The sequence below is a fragment of the Anarhichas minor genome, unplaced genomic scaffold (assembly GCF_050575085.1).
Source record: "Anarhichas minor isolate MPS153535 unplaced genomic scaffold, ASM5057508v1 ptg000012l, whole genome shotgun sequence".
Classification (NCBI taxonomy): domain Eukaryota; kingdom Metazoa; phylum Chordata; class Actinopteri; order Perciformes; family Anarhichadidae; genus Anarhichas; species Anarhichas minor.
The window spans coordinates 2,650,143-2,677,155 of NW_027466458.1; the positions used below are offsets into that span (position 1 = coordinate 2,650,143).

General features: G+C 42.4%; 1 protein-coding gene across 1 annotated transcript in view; it reads right to left on the reverse strand.

The window, feature by feature from the left end:
• usp43a (ubiquitin specific peptidase 43a) overlaps positions 1 to 27,013 on the reverse strand; it is a 92,965-nt gene that overhangs the window by 23,016 nt on the left and 42,936 nt on the right. Inside the window, exons 4-9 of the mRNA XM_076090257.1 lie at positions 22,551 to 22,643; positions 19,580 to 19,715; positions 16,881 to 17,025; positions 7,908 to 8,076; positions 5,045 to 5,156; positions 781 to 884 (exon numbers count right to left, since the gene is read on the reverse strand). Coding sequence (XP_075946372.1) covers positions 781 to 884; positions 5,045 to 5,156; positions 7,908 to 8,076; positions 16,881 to 17,025; positions 19,580 to 19,715; positions 22,551 to 22,643 — 759 coding nt within the window. The remainder of the gene's footprint in view (positions 1 to 780; positions 885 to 5,044; positions 5,157 to 7,907; positions 8,077 to 16,880; positions 17,026 to 19,579; positions 19,716 to 22,550; positions 22,644 to 27,013) is intronic.

Consider the following 27,013-nt stretch of genomic DNA (forward strand, 5'->3'; position numbering starts at 1 on the left):
CAGTCCCTTGTAATCCTCTTAAGGTCCATTTGCTTCTGAAAGAAACTGCAGCTTTTTGTCTAATGCACCAGAAAACCTGTCCGCCGTGTGTTCTGAACATGCAGTCATCTCCATGACAGTAGGCAGGGTTGGTAATCATCTTTACCACATTTCTTTAGATACTTTTGTGGAAACTCCCATTACATCCTGACAGCAGTTAATGAATCAAATGTTCTGACAAATAAAGTGCGACTGTCACAGGACTGTAATAAGTCCGTCAAATCATTTCATTTGTCACCAGAGTCTTCCAAAGGCTGCTGGCGAACAACGGCGAGTATTAACAAAAGACATGCTCTTTGTTTACGTTCATGAGGATCATTTTGGGGGAGTTGGTTTGGAGGGAGGCCTGAAGGGAGGAGCTGCCAGTGTCACCGGCTTGGGGACTTTCTCGCTAGAGTTAGCGACTTTTGGAGCTAAGTGCTGCTAGCTACTTTCATTGGAGAAGAGTTGGGCTGGGTTTTTACGTTCAACTCAAACATGCTGTTGCTAGTTTCTCAAGATTACCGACCCTGCCTTTAATACGCTGATAGGGTTATTTGTCCGTGTGTTTACTGCATTATATGACTGTGCTTTCACTACCAGCGATCCATCACTGTGGCATGGCCACTGAAATAGCTTTTGGTTGGTTTATGGCCCCACAAAGAGTGTGTACAGTATTTACATGTTGGTTAGGTATGAGTCTATGTAGGTATATATACATAGATTTGTGTGTGTGTGTGTGTGTGTGAGTGTGTGTCTGACCTGTCAACCGCCGGGTGGTACAGTGGCCTGCTGTCCTGTGGGGACAGGTAGCTGTAGGCGGCCGATCCTCCCACTACTCTGATCTTAAACAGCACACCAGCATTCTGCAGGGAGAGGAACACACATTGGTACATCTGTGTCCTTTCTTGCTCAAGCAGCAGGTTGATGAACGGTGGTGTGTAGTGGGGTATGACTCAATGATTATCAACGGATGAAGAAATATATTTTACTTCAGTTTGTTTGATGGATTAACTCGCCCATAAAATGACCATTTCTACGTCAATTTTGTTCCGTGTGTTTTTAATGACTGGAAAAGAGGTCAACTGTTTTCCAGGTCTGCCATCTCTGTAATTATAACGGGGTTTCTCTGAGGACAGACAAAGGTGAACGCTACCAGTATAGATAACCGCCGACATTCTGTAACATAGTGTCGCTCTGAAGTGCACAACTTGAAGTTATTTAAGATGATGAAACAGTCTGCCCTTCACTGCTTGTGTAGCGCCTCGTAAGGCTTTGTTCTAACCGCATTCCTATTGTCAATAACAGCATTATCTTGCATTCAGCACTAATCTGCTGTATTTCATGTAGATAGACAGGACTGTGTGTATAATATATATCACTCAATCATCACTTTTCAAACAAATATTTGTAGTGATTCAAATAATAAGATATATGTTTATTGAAAGACAATACATTATCATATTGAATTATATTATATAAATACTTCATACTACATATTCAATGTTATAATATTGAGTTATGGCCTTAACAAAGCATTTGCTCTGTATATACGTACATATATATTTAATCTCTGTCAACATTTAAGCATGAAGAGGAGTTCCTATAAAGGAACATACAACATGAAGAAGGCCTCGATGTAGAACAGAAAGTAAACCAAACAAAGCTTGAGAAGTCAACATGTGTCATTTGAACGGAGAGAAACGAGAAACAATTGCCAAATTGGTATTTTAAAACCTTTCGAATAGACATAATGGACGTGAATAAGAAATTTAGAGTTAAAGAGCGCTTGTAAATAACTTCTTTAGCATTTGGACAACATCTAAGTGCCGTGTAAACCAAACAACTCTCTAATTTGATGCTGAATCTGGCAGGATCCACACGTAACATCACACAACTGCCCTAATTTCTATCTATAGGTGACGCAACTAGTCTTGCCGCCTCCTTGTTCCTGGAATAGAGAAAATTCATTAAGGCAAGAGGGCTGATTATAGGGGGCAGAATCAGGCTGCTAATGCGTTCATTCTGAGCGGACCGACGTTAGTGCGCAGAGACTGCAGAATTGAAAGACATTAGTTGGTTATTAGGAGCCTAAAGCAGCAAATGAAAGAGGAATAGTCTCTCTTTGAAGTTTGAATGGCCTGAGCGAGCATTTCAGATGGTCCATCTATCTATTGGACTATAATGAGTAATTACATTAGAGTTCGGTACACTTTTTGAATGAGAAGATGATCCGTGATCTGCATTAAATGAGAGCCGTCAACACCAGTGAGGATTTTGAGTGATTTCGGGACCCAAAACTAAACCCAGGGGTCTTCTGAGTGAGAATATGAATATGCAAAGCCTTCATATCGAGAAGTAAAATAAATGCACCATCTTTAATTTGAAAGTAGCAAAGCTTTTAAATGTAGGATTGTAGGATTTGGCGGCATCTAGGGGTGAGGTTGCAGATTGCAATAGACTGAAACTTCCTCCGTGTGCAAACATGTGCAAACGTGCAGGCAAACTACAGTGGCCGACACAATGTTCCTATCCAGAGCCAGCGTTTGGTTTGTCTGTCCTGGGCTTCTGCAGAAACACGGCAACATAGCACTCCGAGAAGACGACCCGCTCCGTATGTAGTTATAAGCTAAGTTCTAAGGTAACAAAAACACCAGTCTTATTTTCAGGTGATTATGCACGAAAGAAAACATATTTATTTGTATTATATTCCATTTCTGCCAATAGATCCCCCCTAAATGCAAACACTGTTCATTTAAGCTAAAGTAAGCATCCCATGTAATCAGTACGTACTAGTAACGCCAAAAGTGACCATGAGAGTTTGAGAGCGTTGCAAAATCTATGTCAATAACAGAGGTAACTTTTATGGGATATTTTAACATCAACTCAGAAGACAGATTATTTTGAAAGAACTTTGACCGAATTTTGACCTCCCACAGTTGATCAATAACTCCTCATCAATAACTTAATCCTCCAGGACTCCGATTTATTAAATATTCAGTAAAAGACCCGAGAGGCTTTTTAAACCCTGTAAAATTGTAACCGGTCTGCCTGAAAGAAAAAAACAAAAAAAAACAATGTACTCTTTTGAAAGGTTAAATCCTTTAGAATCTCTAAATTATAAAACAACAAAAATTACATATTACCATCAGAGAATGTACGTTTTTGAGTAAAAACAAAAAAGAGTAAAAAACTAAAAAAGCCTGGTGTATTGCATGACCTTTACTATAAAACGCAGATTGGGTTTCCCTATGAAAAGGATTCGGGTAGAAAACTGAATTAGGAGAGTTTATCCGAGAGGAATCAGCTGAAAAGCAGCAGACGATAAGAGGAAAGACTATATCTTAAATGTTATAATAAAAAAATCTAAAAGGTTTTCATTTTACAAAAGCATCTTCTGAAGTTTTCCAACACAATAACAACAAACTTCACCCTTCATTTCATTTTCAAACCTTTCCACCAGCTCTGACATTTAGCACAGACCAACACACGGCCCTCAGCGAACAATCCAGTGCATGAGCACTCTCGGTTGTTTTTGATATTCTGGGAAAGAGGAACCGGACTTTTGGCATGCAAGTCAGTAACGTCTCAAGTTTTCCTTTTTTTCATTCCCTGACAGGAAAGTTGTATTTTGCTGAATAAACCTCTGGGTGGCACCAAAACATCTCGTAAAAAAAACAAAGAAGAAGCAGAGAGTAATGGCAGCAAAGTACTGCCACACTTTCGTGAAAATACAAACAGCATTGTTGTTTATTGTAAGTGCCGATATTACACAGTAATAACAGTTTGTTTTCCTTTTAAAATAAGAACAGAATCAGCAAAAAAAGAAGCCCTGCTCCCTTTGGATATTGATGGCCTTTTCAGCAAAGATTATCCGTTCAATCTTCCACCAAAAGGTGATTAAGAAATATGTGGCGAAGGCGAGGGAAGGTTTAATGAGTTGGTATCTGGCCAGACAGGCTTCGAGGAGGTAACTTAGAAACCGAGATAGTGATCAGTAAATAACAGGCTGATATTTCTCTTTTCTCCTCCGCCTTAGTCCTCGTCTTATAAAGCTTAAAATCTGCTCGCTCTGGATAAGGCCACCTCAAGTATTGCCTGTCACCATGGCGTTGCCCATGGCAACTTGAGGGCCGGCGGCGGGGCCGGCGCGAGTGAGCCGGTGCGTTTGAGAGCGGAGCGGTGGTTTGGGGCCTCATGGTGTGCTGGTCCGCTTGAACGGTCTACGAGGGGGAAACACACGGAGTGGAGATGCGCTCGCGGTGAGAACCGAGTGAAACTCGCGGGATGTGTTGTTTATTCAGGAATGTAGCAGTAATATAAGACATTTTAATACAATGTAATTAATACAATGTAATTAAAATCTGCCTTTTATCTCCACTCATTATTCTAAAAACATAGAACTTCATTTATAGCAGTAAAGAGGAGGATTTGTGTTATTGGATTCTGAGTGGGCGGTGACATAATTAAATGTATGCTCTATGCATGCTGTGTGTGTGTGTGTGTGTGTGTGTGTGTGTGTGTGTGTGTGTGTGTGTGTGTGTGTGTGTGTATGAGAATATAATGTCCCGAGGTAGTGGTAGTGTCTGGAGATCAGGAGAGATACAATTAACACCTGGTTAATTGTATTAACCAGGTGTGACGACTAAGCATTTATAAAAGAGAACTGACATAGGTATTTAATTATAAGGAGCCGACACAATACTGTCGTCACTGACATACAAAGGGTAACTCAAACTTCAACAACAGGGAATCCAACAATTATTCGCTCAGCATGCTAAGCAGGAAAACTTTTTTCCAGTTTTTTTTAGCTTGATATGTGACTCTGACATTTGTACGCAGACAATGAGAACTATTTAATCCAAACACAGAACCCAACCGTAATGAAAATTGATTAAACTTCTAACGAACCTCTGCGCTGCTATTTTAATTTGCTGCACTGGAGTCGAGGGCAAAGAAATAAAGTGGATGATGTGCTATCGGGTCTGTGTGTGTGTGTCGGGGGGGGGGGGGGGGGGACCATTACCTGAGCCTGGGATCCATTCAGCATCAGATAATAGACCTTGCTGAGGATGCTCTGCTGCAGCTGGTCCCAAGAGACGCTCCTGTCCTCGCGCATGAGGAATGGAGGCCCAAACCTGAGAGAGGAGAGGAGAGGGACAGAACATGAAAAAGATTGGTAAACTCGGAAAGTCATCCACACAAACAAAAAAAACATGAATTAATTTCAATGAAGAATTCATTAGAATGTTTTAGAGAGGAGTCGATTCAATGTTACGGTCATGGCTGTAGATTGTGGTGCTGTTGCTTGTTGTTTCTCTGTTTAACAATTGCAAGAGTTTGGCAAGACCCATGAGTTTCAGTTTATGTTAATCTAAGAGCTAAAACATACGATGATGTTTCCTGTTTCAACATGACAATGGCCCTGTGCACAGAGCAAAAAAAAAAAAAAATTAAAATAGTTTTCCAAGTCGGTCATCACAGAACTTAATTTCGCCTGACCTCGATCCCCGTCAAGCGTCTCGTGCTCTGGAGCGAATCCTTGCAGCGAGGTCACCAACATCTTGTGGAAAGCTGGGAAGTTATCGCAGAAGAGCGGTGGAGTTGTGCTTTCAGTACGGGTGTCTAAACACTTTTGGCCATGTTTAGAGCCAGTTTCTGATCCTATAAGTGTAAGTGCAACCGACAAAGAACTGTCGTTGAATTTAGGTGATGGATGGATACAGAACAAAGAGAGACCCAGGTGTTTACTACCATATACACGTGAGTCATGTGGACAAATGAGTCCTCAAATGTCACATTCTGACATTATTAAGCCTTTCATAGGAACGCCTGTTGTCGGACATGAGGACTGAAACTGGATGACAATAGGTTTATTGATCCCTGTGGGGAAAACTGAGCCAGCCTTACGATCTCAGAGCACTAATAATGGTGACGGGGATATTTTAAAAGCGCCGTCGTATCAGAGGATTACCGTTCGAATGCTACAACAATCTCCACCCGGCACTCTGATGGACACAGACTGCCCTCGGTCAAATGAACACTCCCGTTAGAATGATGCTCTGTGTTACAAAGCAAACAACGTCTCCTGATGGGTTCAGTAAAAAAACATTACAGTCACTTACATTTAGTACAATTGACCTCAGAGTGAAAAGGTCTCCAGCGGGTGACTCCACGGCAAACACAACAAATTCACTCTCGAAGCAAAATGAAATTCTTGCCTACAGTGACAACTTCATTGCTGAGGAAGTAGACATGATCAGAGCATTTCTTCTCTGATTCACAAAGCCATTCAGCGCCTGTGGGACATTTAGGCTGCAAACATAAAGCAGCCATCCAGCCGCAGCAGCTCCCACTGTTTCTTTGCCCTAACCGTGTTGCTGTTGCACATCAGATGCATTCTAGGTGCCGAGTAACTTAATAAAGCTGCGTACCCTTGTTGGGGGGAAACACATGGCAGCCGATAAAACCTAACTTTCACAGGTTAAGTGCTTCAATTTGAGCTGCATTGCTGGAAACGGTCTCGGGTTTCTATCCTATCAACTGGATGGGAGCTCAAGCTGCACAAGCTAAATAAAACCAGCCCCATCTGTGGCATTCGTGCGATAAACTTACGGGTCGAAGCCGAAACAGAAGTTGGATGTTGACATGGAGGCAGCATTGGATGATGAAAGTGGGAGAGAATAACTTAGGTATTCTATTTAAGACTGTAGACACGGTGGAGCAGGAGAAACCATGTCTCTACAGCTGTACTTGAACAAGCTATAAAAAACTGTCTCACAAATGTGAGATGACATCCTCAAACACAATCTCATGAAAAAGATATAAGTTAACTGACTCTGCTATCGGTACTTTAAAAGTTAAGGGGCTGGAGTTGTGCTTTACTCTCACACAAACACCGACTCAGTACAGCATGAGACACGTGTCATGGCAGAGAGAACAGAAAGATCCAACGTGTGGCTACATTTTACTTCAGTAGATGCTAAAAACTCTCGTCACAAATGCAATAAAACCCTTTAAAAGCAAAGGGAGGAAACACCAGCAACTTATCACAACATTTGGCAGAACATAAATCTGCAGAAATGTTTTCCACCGTTTGGCGAGCAGCCGTCCATCCTCGTCCACTCCAGGTAACGTTAGCGATGCCGTACGGGGTTTGCTGATAAGAATAGAATAATGAATGAAAGCCAATCCTTCAGCTATTTCTTTAGTTGCGACTGTATTGTAAAGATTTTGGAACTTCTTGTATTGCTGCTCAAGAAAAACTATTTGTTTACATACAAGACTAATCTAGCAATGTCGATTCTTTTGTTAATCAATTGTCTTTTTTCCTCATAGAATAATCAAAAATAACCAATAAGAGTATCGATTAGGAACCGAACCGATAAGCAGAATCAATAGGACGATATCCATCCCTACATTTAACTTTCATGAATTGAAAACACACTGTGAAAGGTTTTAAGTTCTAAGACGAACACACGGACAACTCCATGGTCGTGACCTGTCAATCACAAGGTAGCCCCGCCCTAAAGCATACTCAGCTTCATGGTATTTTACTTTAAATGGGACCGTCATTTACTAAATGAACATCATGCTGTGTTGAAGAAGACTTAAAACCACCGATTGAGACCATAAACTCATGTTTTACTGAAACAAAAATATAAATCAAGTGAGAAGTTCTGTCAGGCCGCTGATGGCCAGTAATGAGAATGGAAGTTTAAGGCACTTCAGCATTGGCCGAGTTGATTGGAGGTTGCCGCCTCAGTTCATCCCCGAGTACAAGGGGACGTTTGTGCCAAATTTGAAGACGTTCATTCCTGAGAAATCGGGTAAACGAGGATGGACGGACAACTCGAAAACATAACGCCACACAACATCTTGGAAATCACCTGACGGCCTGCGGGCCAGATCCTGCTGTGCTGCAGATGACGAGGAGGACCTTGCTGGAGCCGCCCTGGTTCAGGTATTCAGAAGAGAGCGTGCCAGACGGAGGTAACCTCTGACCGTCAGGTCCAGCCGTGGAGGTGTAGGGGGAGGAGGGGAGGCTGTGGGGATACCCTGTGCAGAACAGAGGAGGGCAGAACAGACGGTTTCATGAAAGCTGAAGAAGAAGAAGCAGCAATATCTCGAACATGAAGGTGTACATGTCGGAGGAAATGAAAGGGTAAAGAATATAAAGCTGATTTGATTTGAGTTTGACAGGAGACAGCTGGTCTGTGAGTACCTGGGGTCCAGATCACTAAAAGCGTGTGATCAGAATAAAAACCCTGGAATAATCAAAGGGTTTCTTTCACAAACGGACTCGAGAGAAACTCAGGGATGCATTAGCTATGCGCAGGTTGGATTACTGCAATCCTCTGTTCAAGGGTCTTCCAGACAAAACTTATCCAGAACTCAGCTGCACAAGTTCGGACCGGGACAAAAAAGATCAAACCAAATAACTGCAGTCCTTCAAAACCATTGTCAGTTACCTGTTGCTCTCAGATTACAATTCAAAATCCTCCTTTTGGTTTACAAAAAGAACCGGCACGTCTGGCTCTTCAGCACATCTCACACATGAAGTCAGTCTATGGCCGTATTCAGATGGCCAACTCAAATCTGTTTTTTTTTGGCATATCCACATTGTATCCAGATTGATTTTTAGAAAGTCTGGACCCCAGTTGCAAAACACCTTTGTGTGCCAGAATGAGAAACTGCTGTGCAGGGAGCAACGTCTAATGTGAAACGTTTACACTGAAAACGTTTCAAAACATTAATATTGAATTGCTCTTTGATTCTTATTGACCCCCGAGGAGCTGTAAGATGAATTACATCTGCTACCACACACGCACACACACACACACACACACACACACACACACACACAGTGTGACTAATAGTGGGTAATAGCTGAGGGGATACAGAAGGCCCAACCTCTCGTCTCTCAGCAAACATAAACTTTGACACTATCAGAGGCTATAATTAAACAATGCTTGTGCGAACCCCACTGAGCAATTAATCGCTGCCACTTTCCAACATCACACGTAGAACACACCTGAACACAGACACAGGAGAGTGTGAATAGATGTAAAGCTCAGATGGAACGCCTTAACAAAAACAAAAAAAGCTTTGTGTGAAAGACATAAAACATAAAACATTTTCAGCTAACTGGAATTTCAATAAGTAGATACAAATTTTGATTTAAAAAGTAATAATATATGAATACAAAAATAAAAGTGCTGACTGTTAAAACAAGGTCAGAAAAGTGAAAAAAGAAGCTTTTGACTAATGTTTGTGTCAACTGTCTGCTACTAAATCACTCAGCGTTGTTTTTCTTTCCCGGCAGACGGGAGAAACTCGATGTGACATTTTAGGCATATTGGATGCCCTTTGGACGGCCAATTCATCTCCTCACGCTTTGTCGGTCACCCCTCCCTCCATACTCTCGTCACCGTCACCGCTCACTTTTTCACTTGCGAGGTTGAAAAGTAAAAGACTATAAGAGTATTTAGTTTCGATACCAACTGTAGAGGATGACTACCCAACCATTAACCCTCCAATTCGCCAATAAATCAACTCTTATTTTTTAATTTACGTTTTATAAATGTTGCTAATTCTTGCTGTAATACTGAATGACTTCCTTCCTTATTTGTTCCCCAGCAACTACTCAGTATTTCAAGTACCGTATTGCAAAGTGTTACTAAAACAGTTTAAAAAAATGACATGAAACTTCTGGTAAATAGTGGGAGGAGCAGAAAGGTCACAACCCCTGAAGAAGGGAATAATATTCTGCATGTAAGAATACAACCCTGACACCTTTAAATGACATTTGTATATGAATGTGGTTTGATGGTTACGCTTTGAAAGGATAGTAATTGCTAACAGATTAACAGGATTATGCTCAACATAATGATTGAGGTGAGAATGCTGGTTCAGTCAAATGTTTAAGGTGCAATCTGTAGCCAGGAGTCACAGGAGCAGCGCTGGGTCCAACATGTGTAACGGTGGCAAAAGAAAGTTTGCTGATCCAATCATCAAAAGGGGAGTTTCAATATCGCGCGGTACACACAATATGGGCCGAAACGTGAAGGTTATAAGGGTTTCAGCAGCAGTTTAAGCTTTTTTTCTTGATATACAACTGATGACAGTAAATTTAGACTGTATGGAACCAGTAGTAGAGGTGAAATCATAGACTGTACATAAGAAGTGGATGCTGTCAGCGTGACGCCACCCATTGGTTTGTGGGCTGCCGTTATGAAGCCTTGAGTTCGGCGATTTTGTCTTCGCCATCGTGGAATACGGCCGTCGCCATCTTGGCTATTTTGCAACCGACAAACGAAAGTTACCAAATTTGGAATGCGGAGGAGTGTTCATCAACAATGTTTCCTCACGTAGAATGCACATGGAATATCCAGGATACAGGGTTGAATAGCATTAAAACAGCCGTATTTTAACAGCACTTGTATTTTAGTGGCTGGTTTTCAAAACCACAAAGTAATATGCCGTGCATGGCAAGGAGCGGGATTTTGCCCCCACACGTCCCGGGGTCTCATTCTCACCTCCTCCGCCCTCTCTCCAGGAGACGGACGGAGGAGCCGCCACAGACGGAGGGAGGTGTTAGCTGGGTGGAAAAAAAGACGGCGGGAGTAGAGAGAGGTGAGACGGTGAGAGTGAGAATAGGAGTTCTCCCAGGGCAGAAAGGAAAAGAGCAGTGGTTGCCAATTTTGCAAAGTAATTCCCAAAGTGAGTAAAGACAATTGTACTCAGACAGCGGGCGTGAGAGAGAGAAGCTGCATCTCGTGACTGTATTGATCTAATGATCAATCAGCACGATATTGAACCATTTGTTGTTTTTGTGACAATGTCACGGATGCTGTGGGAATCCGTTTATGATCTGCAATTTTTAATTAAAAGATAAACATGAAGACTGAAGTGACTGCGAGTGAAGTCGGGGAGAAAGAGACTTGAGATCGGAGGTGGTGAGCATGGCGCCGTTAATTAAACAGCTTAGCCCTGAAGAACTCACTCCACTTCATGTACAATCACTCTCATCTCGCCATCCACCATTTCTTTCTTTTGCATTATCTTATACTCCTCTCTCTCTCTCCCTGGTACTCTATTCATCATTGCTATCATCTGCTTTTCAGGGGTGCAACGGATTGCAAAACGCACGGTCTGGATCGTATCAGGGTTTTGAGTCACGGAGCGGGTCAGCAGGAAAAAAAAGGAGCAAATATAACTTTTAGAGAGATGGCCAGATCACTTCTTTTTTTGCCGCCTGTACCGATTGCCGATCGTCGATCGAGATTGTTTTTGTTGTTTTCTTTTAGCAGCCGGTAAAGGCCTACGAGGCTCCAGATTATGTTTCTCACCAATGTCCAGAAAGATAATTTAAACCGATTAAGAAATCAAAGATTCTATTCTTATTGATAACAATTTAGTTTTAGTTTCTAGGTATCTTAAGCTGCTAAGAGCAAGTGTAAGAAAGTTAAACGGGTCATAATTCCCTCTCGAAAGCATCTCCTTCAGACAGCTGTATCCATTCAAGATTCCCGCCAAGATTACATTTGAACACGTCATGAGTTTTGGAGCCGTAAGTAGACAATCACATTTTGCTGTTGCACCAGAGGCAAAAGTCTTATTTCCCCCAAAACTGCTCTGTTTGTTCATTACTTATGTGTAAAAAAACAAATAGCACGAGTTGTGTAACACAGAACAAGCAAAAAACAACAACAACAAGAGAGGATTTTGGCCACATCCTGACTGGAACAGACATCTCTCCCAGGTGGTTCAGGACCAAATGAGTGACCCCTGACAGTGCAATCCACACACCTGGCTAAAAATACCAACCGACCGTTGGGTTTAACCCCGGACGAATCCGTGGTCGGGGCAGCAAGCAGCCATCTGACCACAAGTGCCCCCGTTGACAGCGAAGCACCTGAGCTTTCTGCCAACAGCAACAACAGATTAGGGAGGCGGCGGGGGAGGAACTCAAATACACCTGATGCCGCCCTCCTACTCCTTCCCTTCTCTTTCTTCTTCTGCTGTCCCTCAACTACACAAAGTTTATCTTGGTATTTTGCACTTAGTGACATGTTTCAAATATTAGTCGGTCAACAGTCCACAACACAGTGCTGCAAATTTGTGTTAATCATATCTGTGAATAAATAAGATATAAATGGTAGACATGCTGGATTTTAGCTTTGTTGCAGGAACCAAAGACAAGTCAGCCGAAAGGTTTTAGATTCTAAGTCTTCAACTGAGAAGATGATGACAAAATGATAGAAAATAGAAAGGGGCTCTCTGGTCAACACAACCGTAAAAAAACGACTTCCTCCAGTGATCGCCTTCCCTGCCGACTGGTTCACTTGAACACAATTAGGCTGTCTTGCCAATTACACCGCAGGTTTAGTTTTGACAGGCCTGTGGGCAGAGGAAGCTTTCAAGCGCAGACACTTATTGTTGTTCTTCACGAGGCAGCTGAGCCGAGCCGTCGCTGTTATTTCCCCCGATGATTTGAGAACACGTTCCAGAGCACCGAGTGTAGGCGCTTTTTTCGGGTTATTTTAAATGATGAATCCTACCGGAGGGGGGGGGGGGGGAGTTCCCCTGTGAATGTCCCAGACATATTTTTGCTTTTCTGCACTGAGTTCGCTTTGGGCAACCTGTAATTGCCTTAATGTGTGTTCACTCGCACGTAAAAGAGGCGGATTGAAGGATGCGACGGCCCCGATTAACACCTCAGAGTAATCCCAGACTCTCTGCACTTGCACGCAGCCCCCAGTGGGTTGATGGGGACGACACGGTGGCTTACCCTCGGCCTCGCAGCTCCTCGAGACAGGACCTGAACACTCGAGAACGCTGATTGTGGAGCCACGGTGTACGGTAAAGTGTGTGTACGTGAGGCGACGCGGAGGGAATGAAAGAAAGACTTCAATTGCTGCATCTAATCTCAGACTGCTGTCAATCCCTGACAGATCCCTTTATCTCCATTAAGAAATGTCTACCTTTCCCTGGGAATCCTCTTTTTATAAAAACAACACACACACACACACACACACATTTTGTCTTTCCCTCTCTCTCTCCGTGCAGGCAGCTCCCACAAACCACTCCGCTCAAATCTTGATTGACTTTCCCATTATCGTGGAGAACTTAACTTTTTAACTCCAAGGGCACCAAGTGAGCATCACACAAAGTTAGCACGCTTTGCTTCCCTGAGCTACATATATGCAGCATTTTTCTTCTTCTTTTTGTGCAGCGTCATGACTCCATTTATGTGCAAATAACCTGGATTGTTGGGGGTGAAATAGGATGCTACCGTGGCGCTTTGGGACCTAATTGATTTTGCAGCGTTTCTTCATCACGAGACCTCCTGCTGCCATTTCGTCTAATGCGAAAACCTCATTATTGTACCTGATTCAATATCCTCCAACACTTAAAGTCGGGGGAAATCCAGCTCCCAAACGCTGGAACACACAGCAGGTTGTGACGACGGAGGAACACACTGCATGCAATAAACCTTCTCCAGCATAACTGCAAAGCATGAGAGTTGCTTCACTCGGCCGTGAGGTTTACATACTTTCCATGGCCAATCATTCATTGGTCCATATCATGTTTCTGCATCTTAAAGTAACATCACTCACACGTGAATACGCCAAACAAACTCGCATCTCTTTAAGTAAAAAAACAACGGACTCCTCGGGAAGTTTTTCATTAGATTTTTGGTTCTACAGGCTTTTTTTTCCCTTCCGTCATCCATCACGGCAGCAGTAGGCTTTACTTTACTTTCACCGAGGCTGCACAAACAAACTTACATGATGGACAGCATCACTGCCGGAGCTGAAGGGTCGTTTAGTCTGAGGAAGAGACCTCTGCACTGCCTGACATACGTGATGAGGACCAAATCAAACAACTAGTCGCGACAATACACACACACACACACACTTGTGTGTCATTATGTACCGTTTTATATATTTACAGCAGAGTGACTACACTGTACTGGCAAGTCTGGAGAGGAGTCTTACATAAATAACCTCGGTTATGTATTCTTGTAGTTTAGACTCTTTTAAATTCAGTTGACGAAATAGGTGGCTTGTAATAGTTTGTAATAGTTTAGACTAGAAGTTTCAACAATAATGGTGTTTTATTCTCTGAGTTGTCAAAATTGGTGTGTTGACAGATGATTAAACAGTTTTTATACACTTGAAACACCTAAAATAAATCCCATCGAGATATGGGGAAAAAAACCTGTACTTTCCGATTATGCTCACAAGTGTAAAAATGTTCCCTGTGTTACTTTGTCTGCCGTCATCATCATCTTTTATCGCCACCGTGGTTCTCAGCTGTAACGATTGTGTAACTTCACATGCAACATTCCACAAAACGTGACATAAATCTCACTGAACGAAGTCGTGATATCCTGGAATCTGGTCTGTTGTGACCTCATGAATTATTCCGAGGTAAAGACCATTCATCATTTTGCTCAGATCGCTCGTGAGAACGGCAGACGTGTGTGTGTGTGTGTGTGTGTGTGAGGGCCATGTATTTATGAGACTCCCCAGTGCAGCTCTAATGGACTCAATACCCGTGTTTGTTTTTACTCATGCACGTGTGTTTCTGTGTGCGACTGCGAGTGAAATCAAACCGTATGTGACACTGTTTTTAACTGTGTGAAGGCACAACAGAAACGCCTCCCGTTGAGTGAAGAGTCTTCATTTTTCATGAGCACTTTGAGCACATGTGTGAAATATTGATGTCGTTCTTCTTCTCCACCCCCCCATAAGGGCTTCATTGGACGAAGGCTAACCACAACTTCTTTGACTGCCAACCTAGGGAGCCGTCAATTAATGCCCTCACGCTGACGACAAAACATCTTTTACCTCAAAAGCTTGACTGCCATCCATCCACAGCCAGAGGGGGGGGGGGGGGGGGGGGGGGGTTTGCTTCATTAACTCCACCAGAAGTTGTCTAAGCACCTGTAACCTGATACATTTTCCTCATAAACTTCACAACTCATTAGATATGCATGTGCCAAAGCCGCTGCTTAAAACTAAAGAAACATCAATTCAAAATGATATTTTCCGCTTCACCTGCAGGCGTCACAATAAGGTTATTACTTTGATTAAAACTGGCTCATCCAGAGCATTTCCTTCTAGTACTTTTCATCATATAACAATGAAATCCTCCGAATTGAATTGATTAAATGCAACCTGGACTCCGCAGAACACGGCTAGATGGATTAACCATCCCGGGAAATTGAAAACATTTTGCAGAATACCTCGTAAACATCCATATGTATCCTAAAAGTTATCGTTCATGTTGGCACAATGACACATCCAAGCAGCAGGCAGATGTTCTAAAACACACCTTTACAACAAACTTAAAGCTATGAAAAAAAAGGGATTAAAAGGATGCAAAAAATAACTACATCCATGGCGCATATACACTTTCAGCAAACATTTTTCGTGCACAAATTGTTCTTCGCCCCCATGTGTCCTCGCCTTCCCCTCTGGTCTGTGCCACTGGCTCCCTCTACTGCCCAACTTACATTCATAACAGCCCAGTGAGTGATACTTAGCCCACATAAACCCTACTGTAGCATGCACAAATTATTCCAATATGGTTGGAGCCACAATTCTGACTAATGATACAGCCGACAGGGGTGTCGTTTCTCATAATGTGATCACCATCCAGGGTAACTTAACTGTCAGAGTGGCCCTGCTGAATGTGAGTTCACTATCTAATAAATCATTCACCTGTCGAGACGTTATTTCGTCCAATAAACTATGTATGTCTTTTTTTGTCACAGAACCTTGGCTAAACATGGATATTATTCCATTAATAGAAGCTTTCTTTGTGAACTCTCTCTGAGCTCCTATGTGACATATGACATATGTATGACAGGCTTTTAATTTCAGGTGATTTTAATAGTATCAACAACAAAGAGTATCTTCACGCCTACATCCCCGGTCTGTAACTCAGGTTTTTGTTATTAATGTATTGTTGATATATTTAGATATTAAGGCGACAACAATTGTTTTTCTGGCTGGTTTTAACACCGATGATTTAAACATGATGAATTAATTCTGAATCGCTACATTTAGCGAGTGAAGTGCATATCTCAAAGGGGCTCCAGTTAGCCTTTTTGCTTTATAAAGCAGAAAGTGTGTTTGTGTGTCATTACACTGTCAACAGTGCATTCGGCAGTATGCATCAGGCTGTATCACACTAGGCAAATAATTTATACAGACAACAAAGCCCAACACAGATCCTTGAGGTCACTGGTTTCCAGCCTGAACTGGCATTTACTTCCTCTTCCCCGTTACGTAAAAAGTATTGTATCCAGTCTGTTACTCATCTATGCGATTTATATTTTGACCACATTCTTTTATGAGGAACTGTATGTTTTGGAAATCCATATACATGCAATCGACTAACTGTCCTCTATCCAAAGCTGCTGACCACTGATCAAGAACTCTGACATCTACTGTTTTCTTCTCGATGGTTCTTACTAGCCACACTCTGATAACTCCTCAGAGTTTTAGATAAATTAATCATTTGTCGGAGCTCATCCAGGTGAGACGTTTCTCATACTTACTTCCTTAGTCATTCAGAAGTTATTATGTTTGGGGGAAATCATGCATAAAGAAACAGAATGAGAGGAGGAATACAAAGCTCATTGCAGACAATGACCCTCTCCTCACCAAAGTAAAAAGTCTGCCTGTGAAAAATATCCAGTGAAAGTGAAAAACAGTGAATCAGTGTAAATAAAAGGTCATCAGGAGGACTACGAGAGGCTGAAAAAGAGAAAATTGGAAATGTGGAAAAAAAAATGAGAGAAGTGTGGTGCATGTTTTTGATGGACATCCTGTTGCCGTGGTTACCTGAGTGCGGCGCGGAGCCTCCACGACTATAGAGGGGAGGAGCCTGAAAGGCGTAGATGACGTCGCTATCAGCGATTGCCGTCAGGTCATCGTCATCTGAAAAGGAACGCTGGAAACCCGTGGAGTACAACTCCGAAAGGATGACCTGTGAGAGAGAAAAAAATACATCAAGACACAAATTCAAAAAGAGCAACATCTGCAAAGGGAATAATATTAAGGACAAGTTTCTTTTATCTATCAGAGAAGTGCATTTCATGTTTAAGTCAGAGATCCCCAGGGCCCTGACAGTCAAACAGAACATTTGTATTAAGTGAGGAGAGCGATGTGATTCACAATGATGAATATTTTGTGCTTGTAAGTATTTAAAGTGCAGACAGAGAAGGTTGTTTTTCTTCTATTTATTTGTTTGTGTTCCAAAATACTCAATTGTGATTGGATGGCAGATGTCCTGCTTAAGTGCAGAATATATGTGAAAGGATTATTAAAATGCAGGTAACCAAAGCAACTGCTCTTACTTAGTCACACTGTTGAAACATGAACGAGCCATGGGCTTGATTGACTTAAATCAAACCTATGATAATGTCACAGAGTGTGGCCAGTATGACTCAGTGTGTGTGTGTGTGTGTGTTTGTTTGGTTAAGGGCTTCACCCGTTTTAATATTAAGTGCAAACCCCACCCACCTGTGTTTCGGTGTACGCTGGCAGGAATACAGGCAAAACCAATACGAGTGACAAAGGGGTAAATGTTCCCACTCTAACTAATGCAACAAAACAAACAGAAGAGTGTGGGAGATGTTCATTAAGTACATTGTCCAGACGCAGTCCTGAGAAGAGGTCTAATCAGTATGTGAAAACGCCTGTGTGGGTAGACCATGGGACCGTGGGTGGGAGCTTAACAAGAAAATCTCACCCTGTGAACTGAAAAACATTTCCTCATCGGGAAGCCAGTGAAGCTGCAAGAAAAAACAAAACACGAAAACAGGGCAAAAAGATAAAGATAGAAGCTAAAGTCGAGACGCAGGACAATGAAATTAAGGAACAGCACTGTTCCTGTAAAGCCGGGTAGGTCTTTATTTACTCTTACTATCATTAAGAAGCAAAAGCTGCATGATTTAAGAAGAAGTCTTAAATCAGAAGAACGTTGGTGCATCACAACACTGACGTGAAGAAGAATTTAAATTCCAGGCAAAACCATGGCAGACACTGAGAACCAAAGGGTGACATAAAGAAAATCCCTCAGAGGAACATTATTACATCAAGACACTTTCTATACAGTGTATTTTGGAAAAGATTTTGACATAAAGGTATATTTTTTTATAAGAATAGATAGTGGAACAATCCACTTATGGACCACAAAAAGGGTATCTTTGCTTCTCTTTTACTCTCACGCTGCTGTGGACACGGGTTTATAAAACCCAGGAATATTCATCATCTGTTGTCGGGCAGGTGAAAGATTTATGAACGGATACCTCTGGAACCTTTTCCTCTAACCTTTATCTTGCTGGTGACATTTCAGCTTACTATGTGAACGCATTCAACTGTTACCCTGCTATATAACAGAGACTTCTGTTTGAATTTTTTGTTTTGTTTTGAACCTGGGTTTTCTAGCTCCTCTCTTGAGCGCCTGCCTGCTCTCCTCCCTGCTTTGTAGTCTCCTAGTGGCGAGGAATGAGGCAGTGGGGCCATCTTCTGTTACCAGTGTTGCATAAAAGCGTGGTGTAATAAGCAAGGTAAACAGCTAACTAGCCAGCTGCTAAATTAATAATATTTACCAACTTAATGCTTCAGCCACTCAGTCTTGTCACATGTGTCGGAAAAGCACATTGCTATCACCAGATGAGTGAGAACTTTATTCGGATCTTTTTCTGTAACCAGTGCTGCGTGAGAGCATGGAGGAATAAGCAAGCTAGCTAAGTAGCCAGCCGTCCGCTAGTTAGCTTGCTACTTCCGCCATGCTTTCATTCAACCAACTCTTCATCTCTCTAATAGTTTGGTCTAAAAGCAACATCTCTCTCCACCTCTATAATAATTTAGCAGCAGCCGTGACGGCTGAGGAGGTTAGCAGACGGCTGTTTTAAACTATAAGCAACATTTTCTCTCTAAAACATTTCCCCAATATTGCAGCTTGATAGAGCCTCGAATCCCAGTTCATCATCTCGAATGTATGCAATTTGGATTCTGGCAGTCAACAACACAGCAAGATGATATTTCATGTCCAACCTCAGCCCCGCTACCCTTGAGGTGATTCGTGCCTCCAGTGTTTCCTTTGTTCTGCCTCCAGCTAACGCTGTGACGTAATCTTGAAGTCGGCTGTAAAATGCTCTATATAACAGAGCAAGGCAGCAAATCCTCATTTTTTTAGATACTAGAACCATCAAATGTTTGGCATTTTTACACAAAAAAAGAACGCTGGGTTACAAAAATAGATCTTTCATTAAAGCCCATAAATACTTCTGATCCACCCACACAGGTGTTTCCACTTATTCTACCTGATTCGACCTCTTCTCAGGACTGTGTGAGAGCGTGCAGACTGCTTGATTTGCATCTCCCTCACTCTCCTGTGGCACCTCTAGAGTCTGGTGACCTCGCATAATTTTCCGTCCCAATTTTACAGAGCAGACGTCTTTGTGTGTGTGTGTGTGTGTGTGTGTGTGTGTGTGTGTGTGTGTGTGTGTGTGTGTGTGTGTGTGTTTCTGTACCTGGTCCGGGGAGATTTTGCCCTCCTCTGCCACCATGGCTCTCAGGCAGGACAGGGAACCAAAGAGGGGTACAGCCAGCCCCACCCGCAGGTACCTCTGACCCTTCGTACTGAACACCAGCGTCACACACATCGGCCTGTGGGGCAAATAGAACAGGGGGCCAAAGGGAGGGAGGGTGAGGAAGTGTGTATATGCATGTGTGTGTGTGTGTGTGTGTGTGCGTGTGTGTGTGTGTGTGTGTAAGGGAGGGAGGGGTAGGAAGACAGAGAGGGAGATAGATGATATAGAGCAAAGTGCCAAATTGCTTTGCAATTCTGATTCTGCATGTTTACATTTATTACAGATTCCAAACAAACCCTGGCACACTGAGTCATTAACATATTTGTATGCAGACACACACACACACACACACACACACACACATCAGTTGATACGTGCATACCGTTTAGAAATCCACACATCAACCAAAACCAAAAAGAGACGATAATATGACTGTGCAGAATTCAAGGACGCCGGGGGGCAACCGCTGTCGTGTTGTCAGTTTGTTCAGATGTGTTGAGTCTTGATGTATTTCAGCTGCTTAACAGCAAAACAAAACACTCGATAAAATGAGACTTTGAGACACGCCGCTGAGCTGTTTCATGTCTAATAAGATTGGGGAAAAGATTTCCTCTTGACAATACTGTCGTACAAAATCTAATTTCATGAGCACAAACCATTCGATTTGTCTGTGTCGGACTTTTTTTAATCTGAAGTGAATAAACTATTTCCAGATGTTGTCTTTAGTGTTTCATTTTCCCCTGATGCGTGACAAGACATGAGCAGCACATCGTTGATGGTCCCGCATGAAGAAACCTGAAATCTTTCAGGGATGAAGATTTAAAAAGGGTCGAGGTGCCGCGGGAAGATGAGAGGACATGAAGGAGAGCAGGTAGCATGGAGGAGAAGACGGGGCGGGGAGACAGAGTAAGGTCACGCCTTCTCATTTGGGAAGAAGACCTCCACTTCCTGTTTCCCATCATGCATTATTCAGGTGAGTAATGTGTTTTGCGGCGGCGAGGCTGACAGGGCAGACGGCGGAGGATCTGAGGCAGATGTTTTGTTTGCGCTGTTAGATGCTGCGCGATGAGACACCGAGATGTGCAATGAAACGGCAAGAGAGGTGTAGGATGACACTCGAGAGGAAGAGGAAATGGAGATGTCATCTTACGAAGCAGGGTTTTCTTCTTTTTTTTTTTTTTGCAGCCTCCCGAGCCCCAGCTGGATCGGAGCCTGTTAGTCCTCATTAAACAGAAACCTCTCATATGTTCCCACATGAAGCACCAAGAGCGCACGGTGTATGCAGTCTTTAACACTCTCTTGAAATAGTCAATCAACAAGCGCAGTATTTAACAGTAATTGTAATCTTTTTCTGGTAATGAAAGCTAATTTGAAAGGTCTGTGTTCAGGTGCTGGTTGAAAAACGAGTGGCACAGTTTAAAAAAAGAAATTGGTGCAGCAGAACCAGATCATCTTTATTCCATGCATTCTTCTACCTTGTCAAAACCTGCCTTCTACATTACCCCCAATGCAACTCGATCGTTTTAGAAAATAATAACTCTAGTAGGAATTATGCTGAGACTGACTGTGCAAGGTTAGATCAGGAGAAAACACTCAGAGATACTGCCGTCCTACTATTCTCTCCGCCACAACAGCATTATCTGCAGCACCCAGACCTCAATGCCCTACTGCCAGCCAGACCCCGCTGTGTCTCTGGGGGCCCTCCGACTTATCAGGCATTCTGCTGGGATACTGCTGCAGCAGGACGACGCAATGAGGCCACTGTGTGTGTGTGTGTGTGTGTCTGTATGTATTGAGGGGGGGGAGGGGGGGCACAGACCACACACTGTCAGAGAAATGGGGTTGTGGAAGTCATTCGTGCAGAGAGGATGCAGATCAGCAGCGTCTGTATGTTTGAAGATAGAGGGATTCACTGAACACTGAACGTAGGCATTTGTTTCTTTTCTTCCTCTTTTAAGATGTCTTGTGCATGTCTGGACACATGAAGAGAGAACAGAGAGAGAGAACGGGGCTAATATGTGACAAAATGTTGTGGTTACCCAGCATGCCTTGGTCACCAAGACGCCCCTCATTCGACTTATTTCAAGTTTTCAGTTATTCTGGGTGGTTAGACCTCTACTTAGGTCGACGTTGGGTTGAAGCTTTGATGGGAATAGAGGTGTCACGAGAACCGATACTTCGGTACCAAGTCGATGCTAAAATTCAGAAAACACTACAGGACTCGTGTCGAGACAAACGGGGTCTAAAATCCTAAAAGGACACAGTAAACTCACTATCCACGCGTCCACCCTATCTTATCCCTGATAATGCTGCATTGCACACAGGAGGGAGGCTAGTAAATGTTAGCTGTTAGTAGCACAGTCCTGCTGAGCTAACAGCTAACGCTAAGGTTGCATTAAGTTTCATCGTTTTTTTTATAGCAATATAAACAAAATATTAAAGAGGGGATTATAACGTGGCTTTAATTGTTTTTTTTGTTGCATTTTTCCCGTGGTATCAAATTGGGTATCGAATATCGTGGAATTTCACAGGTATTGGTATCGACTACTTAATTACTGGCATCTTGACATACATAGATGGGAATCATGAGGAAGAAGTCAATCAATCCTGAGTCCTGAGACTGGCTCTAATCAGCCAAAATAATTAAAATCCCCTGGGTGTGTAAAGCGTGTGTAGGGCCTTTAATGCCGAACCCCAGTGTACACTAGAGCCACGAAGTCTCATCTTTCTCTCTCTATTTGCGTCTCTATTGTCAAACTCAGCAAGATTAACATTAAGTAGCCTTAATAGAGCATTGAAAAACAGCCCATGATTAATTTATATTTATATATATAATCACACGCACACACACACACACACACACACACACACACACACACTCTACTACTTGTTGTTGAGTGTTATACATCACCTGGTTTGTCGTAGGGGAATCGGCAGGGAGATACATGAAAATGGGTCGAAGGTGTTGCTCTGCTTAAGGCAATGAGGGCACGTCAGAGAAGACCTGGAGACAGACAGACAAAAAGAGCAATTTAAATTGTTCTGCCTGACCTCAGTTCACCTTGCACTCTGGGTTCTGATAAGACTTGAAAGAAACATTACATATTTTTCACTCTCCACAACCTCTTTTTCCAAATGTGATGATGCGTCGGGCAATCCAATCACAAAGCTTACATTCGACGGTGGAGAGAGAAGCTCTATTAACTTTGTATGACTCTATAAACAGCGATGGACAGATGGATCGACAGATATCGCCCATCCCTACATGCCAAATCTTCACATTGCCTCTTAAGTCTTATGTGCATTTTCCAACGTGGACAGTGGTGAATACTGAGCACAGAATCAGGCCATCTGGACTCGGTCTGCTGTTGAGAAAGGTGCAGCAAAGCAACAGAGGTGGGATGCTGTCAAAAGCACAGTTAGGCAGGTGAGATATTGCTGCAAAATGAAAAAAAAAAAAAAGGCTGCATCCTCAAGAACATACTGAGCTGTAGAGGAGAAGAGGAGAAATATGGAGAGAGAAGAAAGCAGAGAGGAAAGGTAAAGGATGAAAGGTGGATGGGATATTTAAAGGCACAGAGGGTAGCGGAGAGAAACTGTTAAGCTGAAAGGAACAAAGATGACTTCGACTAAAATGAAGGGTAGCATGCGGCGGAGGTGGGACAGGCAGAGGAAACAAAAGTGGAGAGCAAAGAGGCGGAGATGAAGAGGAAGACAACAAAGTGCAGGGCTCAGTGGGAGCAGATTAAAAATGAACAGAAGGTTGGCATCACGACAGTCGAGTTGACGGAAACTAGAAAGCGAAACTGATGGGAGAAAAAAAAGAGACATGGACAGGACCCGTCAAGGTCTTTGAGCCGACGGGGCGTGGAGCTCCATCAGAGTGGAGGAATGACATGAGGGTGGAAAAACCAGGGATCCCAACCTATGGGCTGGTATCAGCAAAAACCTGAAGCGAAAGACAAAAAGTACCGAACAACCTCATAAGGATCTGGAGGAAAACATTGGGAACATTTGCTCATTTGCTTTCTTGTCGCATGTCAAAAGAAAAGATCAATACCTCGCTCATGTTTGTGTGTTTAAGTATGATGCTTCAGGAGCCGGTTAGCTTAGCTTAGCTTAAAAGAGTAACTGCACACTTAAACGTGTTTTTTAAGCTGTAAACTAAATTATACGAGTGTACTGTGATGAAACACATCAACGCTGGTGTTAATGTTGACATTTATTGCCATACCTTATGTAGAAATATGCTAACGGTATTTACAGGCATTAAACGTAGAAGTATTATGTGTGTGTGTGTGCTCATTAGCAATAGCGTTGCGTGTGTCATAGAGCAAAGGTTTGATATCTCCATGTGAGGCACTCACGCGCTCCCCGTACAAAGAGGAAGCTCTGACACGCAGGTGATTTAGCTTAAAAAGTATAACAAGTAGTGTTGTGAATCGGGTTAGTCGGTGGGATATTGTGTAGCAATCTGCAGGAACAGCACCTTCGCTATCCCTGAGAATGGACAGGACTCCCACACACACAGTGGCCCCAACCCTGGCATGTGTGTGTGTGACGATAACGGCTCCCTCGGTCAGGACAAGGTCAAATAAAGTATAAAGGAGGAGGTTAAATCCCCAACAAGTGTGATCTGAGATTGAGATGAAGCACTTATCTTCACTTGTTTTACTGTAATCTAATACATCAAGAAGAATTCCTGCATTTCACACAATACATGAATCAATATAACATATTTAAGGGAAAAAGCATGACATCTTTACATTTGTGAAGCATTCTTTGCATGCAAAATCATAAATATTATCTTATATTCAGTTGGAGTTACATTTATGTTTTGACAATGCATCACATTAAGTTTGTTTTATGTAGAATGTTAACAGTCGTGGGTCAGAACCAAGATGCAGCAGTTTCTACACGAGGCCGAGTTTGGTGCTACGAGTTTTCAGTGATCCCGAAAATATTTCACATTTTTATAAATACTGTATGGATCCCATATTTGTGGACTTTAACAAAAAAATATATTGTTTTCTTCATTTTTATGATTCTGTAACTTCTTTTTCACAGTTTCTTTTGTGCTGTTTTTTAATAAAAAATCCTCTTGTGACTCGTTTATATTTTGATGAATGAATTTGCGGACGTCTCTGACATCATCCTACGTCTGTTCGAGAGGACGTGGATCTTGGTCGAGACGGTCGACTTCGATATCTCCCAGCAAACCTTTATTATGTTATTTATATAGCACCTTTAAAAACAGAGTTTACAAAGTGCTTTGACAGACAAAGCAGCAAGAGCAAGGCAATAATAACAACAGAAAGCTCAGTGAGACAATACGATAAAAATAAGAATATGCAGTGGTGATGCACCTTTCTGCGAGTGTACGCATGCAGGGAACACAGCAACAACCACACACAGCCAATAATGCTATTACAGAGACCAATGAGATGAACGCGGAGAGGAAAAGTGTTTTCCATTTACCCAGTAGGTTGTCTAACCAGTTAGTCCACTCATGCAGGCCTCCGTTTTGTTCGCGCATCTCCTGGGCTAAAGTCCTGAGGCCGTTAAGCGCCTTTGTTTACGGAGCCATCTGGTGCAGTATTGTTTTATGAGCACTAGAGAGGCCAGAAGAGTTTTGAGCAACTTCTCGGCCTAAGAAGAATAACTTCCTTCCACATTGTTTTTTCATGAACCAAGCAAACAAGATAATAACATATTAATAAGTGAACTTCAGAGGTGCTGGTAGGTGGATTTCATTGAAGAGAGCTAGCCTAGCCTCTATATACAGTCTTTATGCTAAGCTAAGCTAATTAACGAATTAATTATTTATTGCAAAAACACGGTGGTATCCATCATCTCATCTAACTCTTGGCAAAGACGGGAATGAGCACAAATGTTGTACTTTTCCTTAAAGACATAAATGTACAAAATAGCACAGCAAGTCGTCAGTATGTCTTCACTGCAAATACTACCAGGAGACACTGAAAGGATTATGTGTGACGGCAACAAGCAGTAGTCTGACACTGGAATAGTGTGGGAATGGATAAGCAAATACAATTAAATGTAGCTGTGTCTACAAATCCGCAGCATGTTTCCAGTTACGCACATTCCTGGTGTGAGTGATGCTTTTTGCTTTTATCGTAACAAACCTTGAGCGACTCCTGGCCTCAAATAACATGTTGTCCTTCCTTAAAACCTGACGGTAATCGAGCCTTGACGAGTGAAAACACCATGTTCAGTTTGTTCTTGAGTCACATAATCCCCTCATAGTGCTGGAACATAATCCCTTTATTCACGTGAGATCATCTAATGCAATTTAGTGGCTGTGTGTGCGCCGTGTGTCACACTGCACTCATTTAGCCAACATTGAAGCACCGATTCAAACCACTACATTTTTAACTCTGGCACTTCTTTGAGGCAACTTGACGGACATGGTAGAGTGTCTCCATCAGAGGGAAACCAATTATCCTTCAGAAGATAATAAGCTTCAAACTAACATGAAAAGCAGTTTTTTTCTGTAGACGTCCTTCAGTAGTTAAGTCACAGACTTTATGTAAGAAGTGGACATAGTCATTGTCACATCACCCATTGATTTGTAGACTATTGAAAGTATTGAGTTCGGCATTTCGACTGTCACCATCTTGGTTTTTGGCCGTCGCCATTTTGTTTTTTTTTGCAACCAGATAAGACACGAGAAGGTGGAGCTAAGTACAGCCGAACGCTGCGCAAGACATATGTTATAATTAACGTTCATGAACTGGAAACGCACTGTAAAAGGGTTAAAGATGTGAGATGGAAACTGTTTATAAGAAGTGGACATAGTCACATATTGCTTTGTGGACTGCCGACTTGAAACCAGCTATTGAGACCATAAACTCATGTTTACAATGTTTACTTTGGTAATAAATCAAGTCAGAAGTAGAGTAATTTACTCATAGACTTCTATAGCATCAGACTTGTTTTAGCAACTAGAGGAGTCGCCCTCTGCTGGCCAGCAGAGAGAATGGAAGTTTAAGACACTTTTCAGAACTGGAGGTTGTTAATAAGCACAGTTATATAAAAGAAGTTGAACTTTAAAAAAAGAAAATGTGGGTATTGCTAATAACTTGCTGAATTTGAATCTTTAATGTGACTTCTGTGTTGCACCAAGAAATATTAAGGCAGTTTCTTGATACCTACGTTGATATCCATTTGTTTGACTTGATCTTGAAGGAAAATTATTCCAATGTTGCTGCATAATGTTCTCTCAACACTGACAGCTTAGAGAGTGCGCTCACATTCGTGCATGTGTGTGTACGTGTGCTGCCAGATGCTCGTTTCATCTCCCGGTGTCTCACTATCATTTCTGCCAGTCGAGCTTGCTTCCAAGTTTGTGTC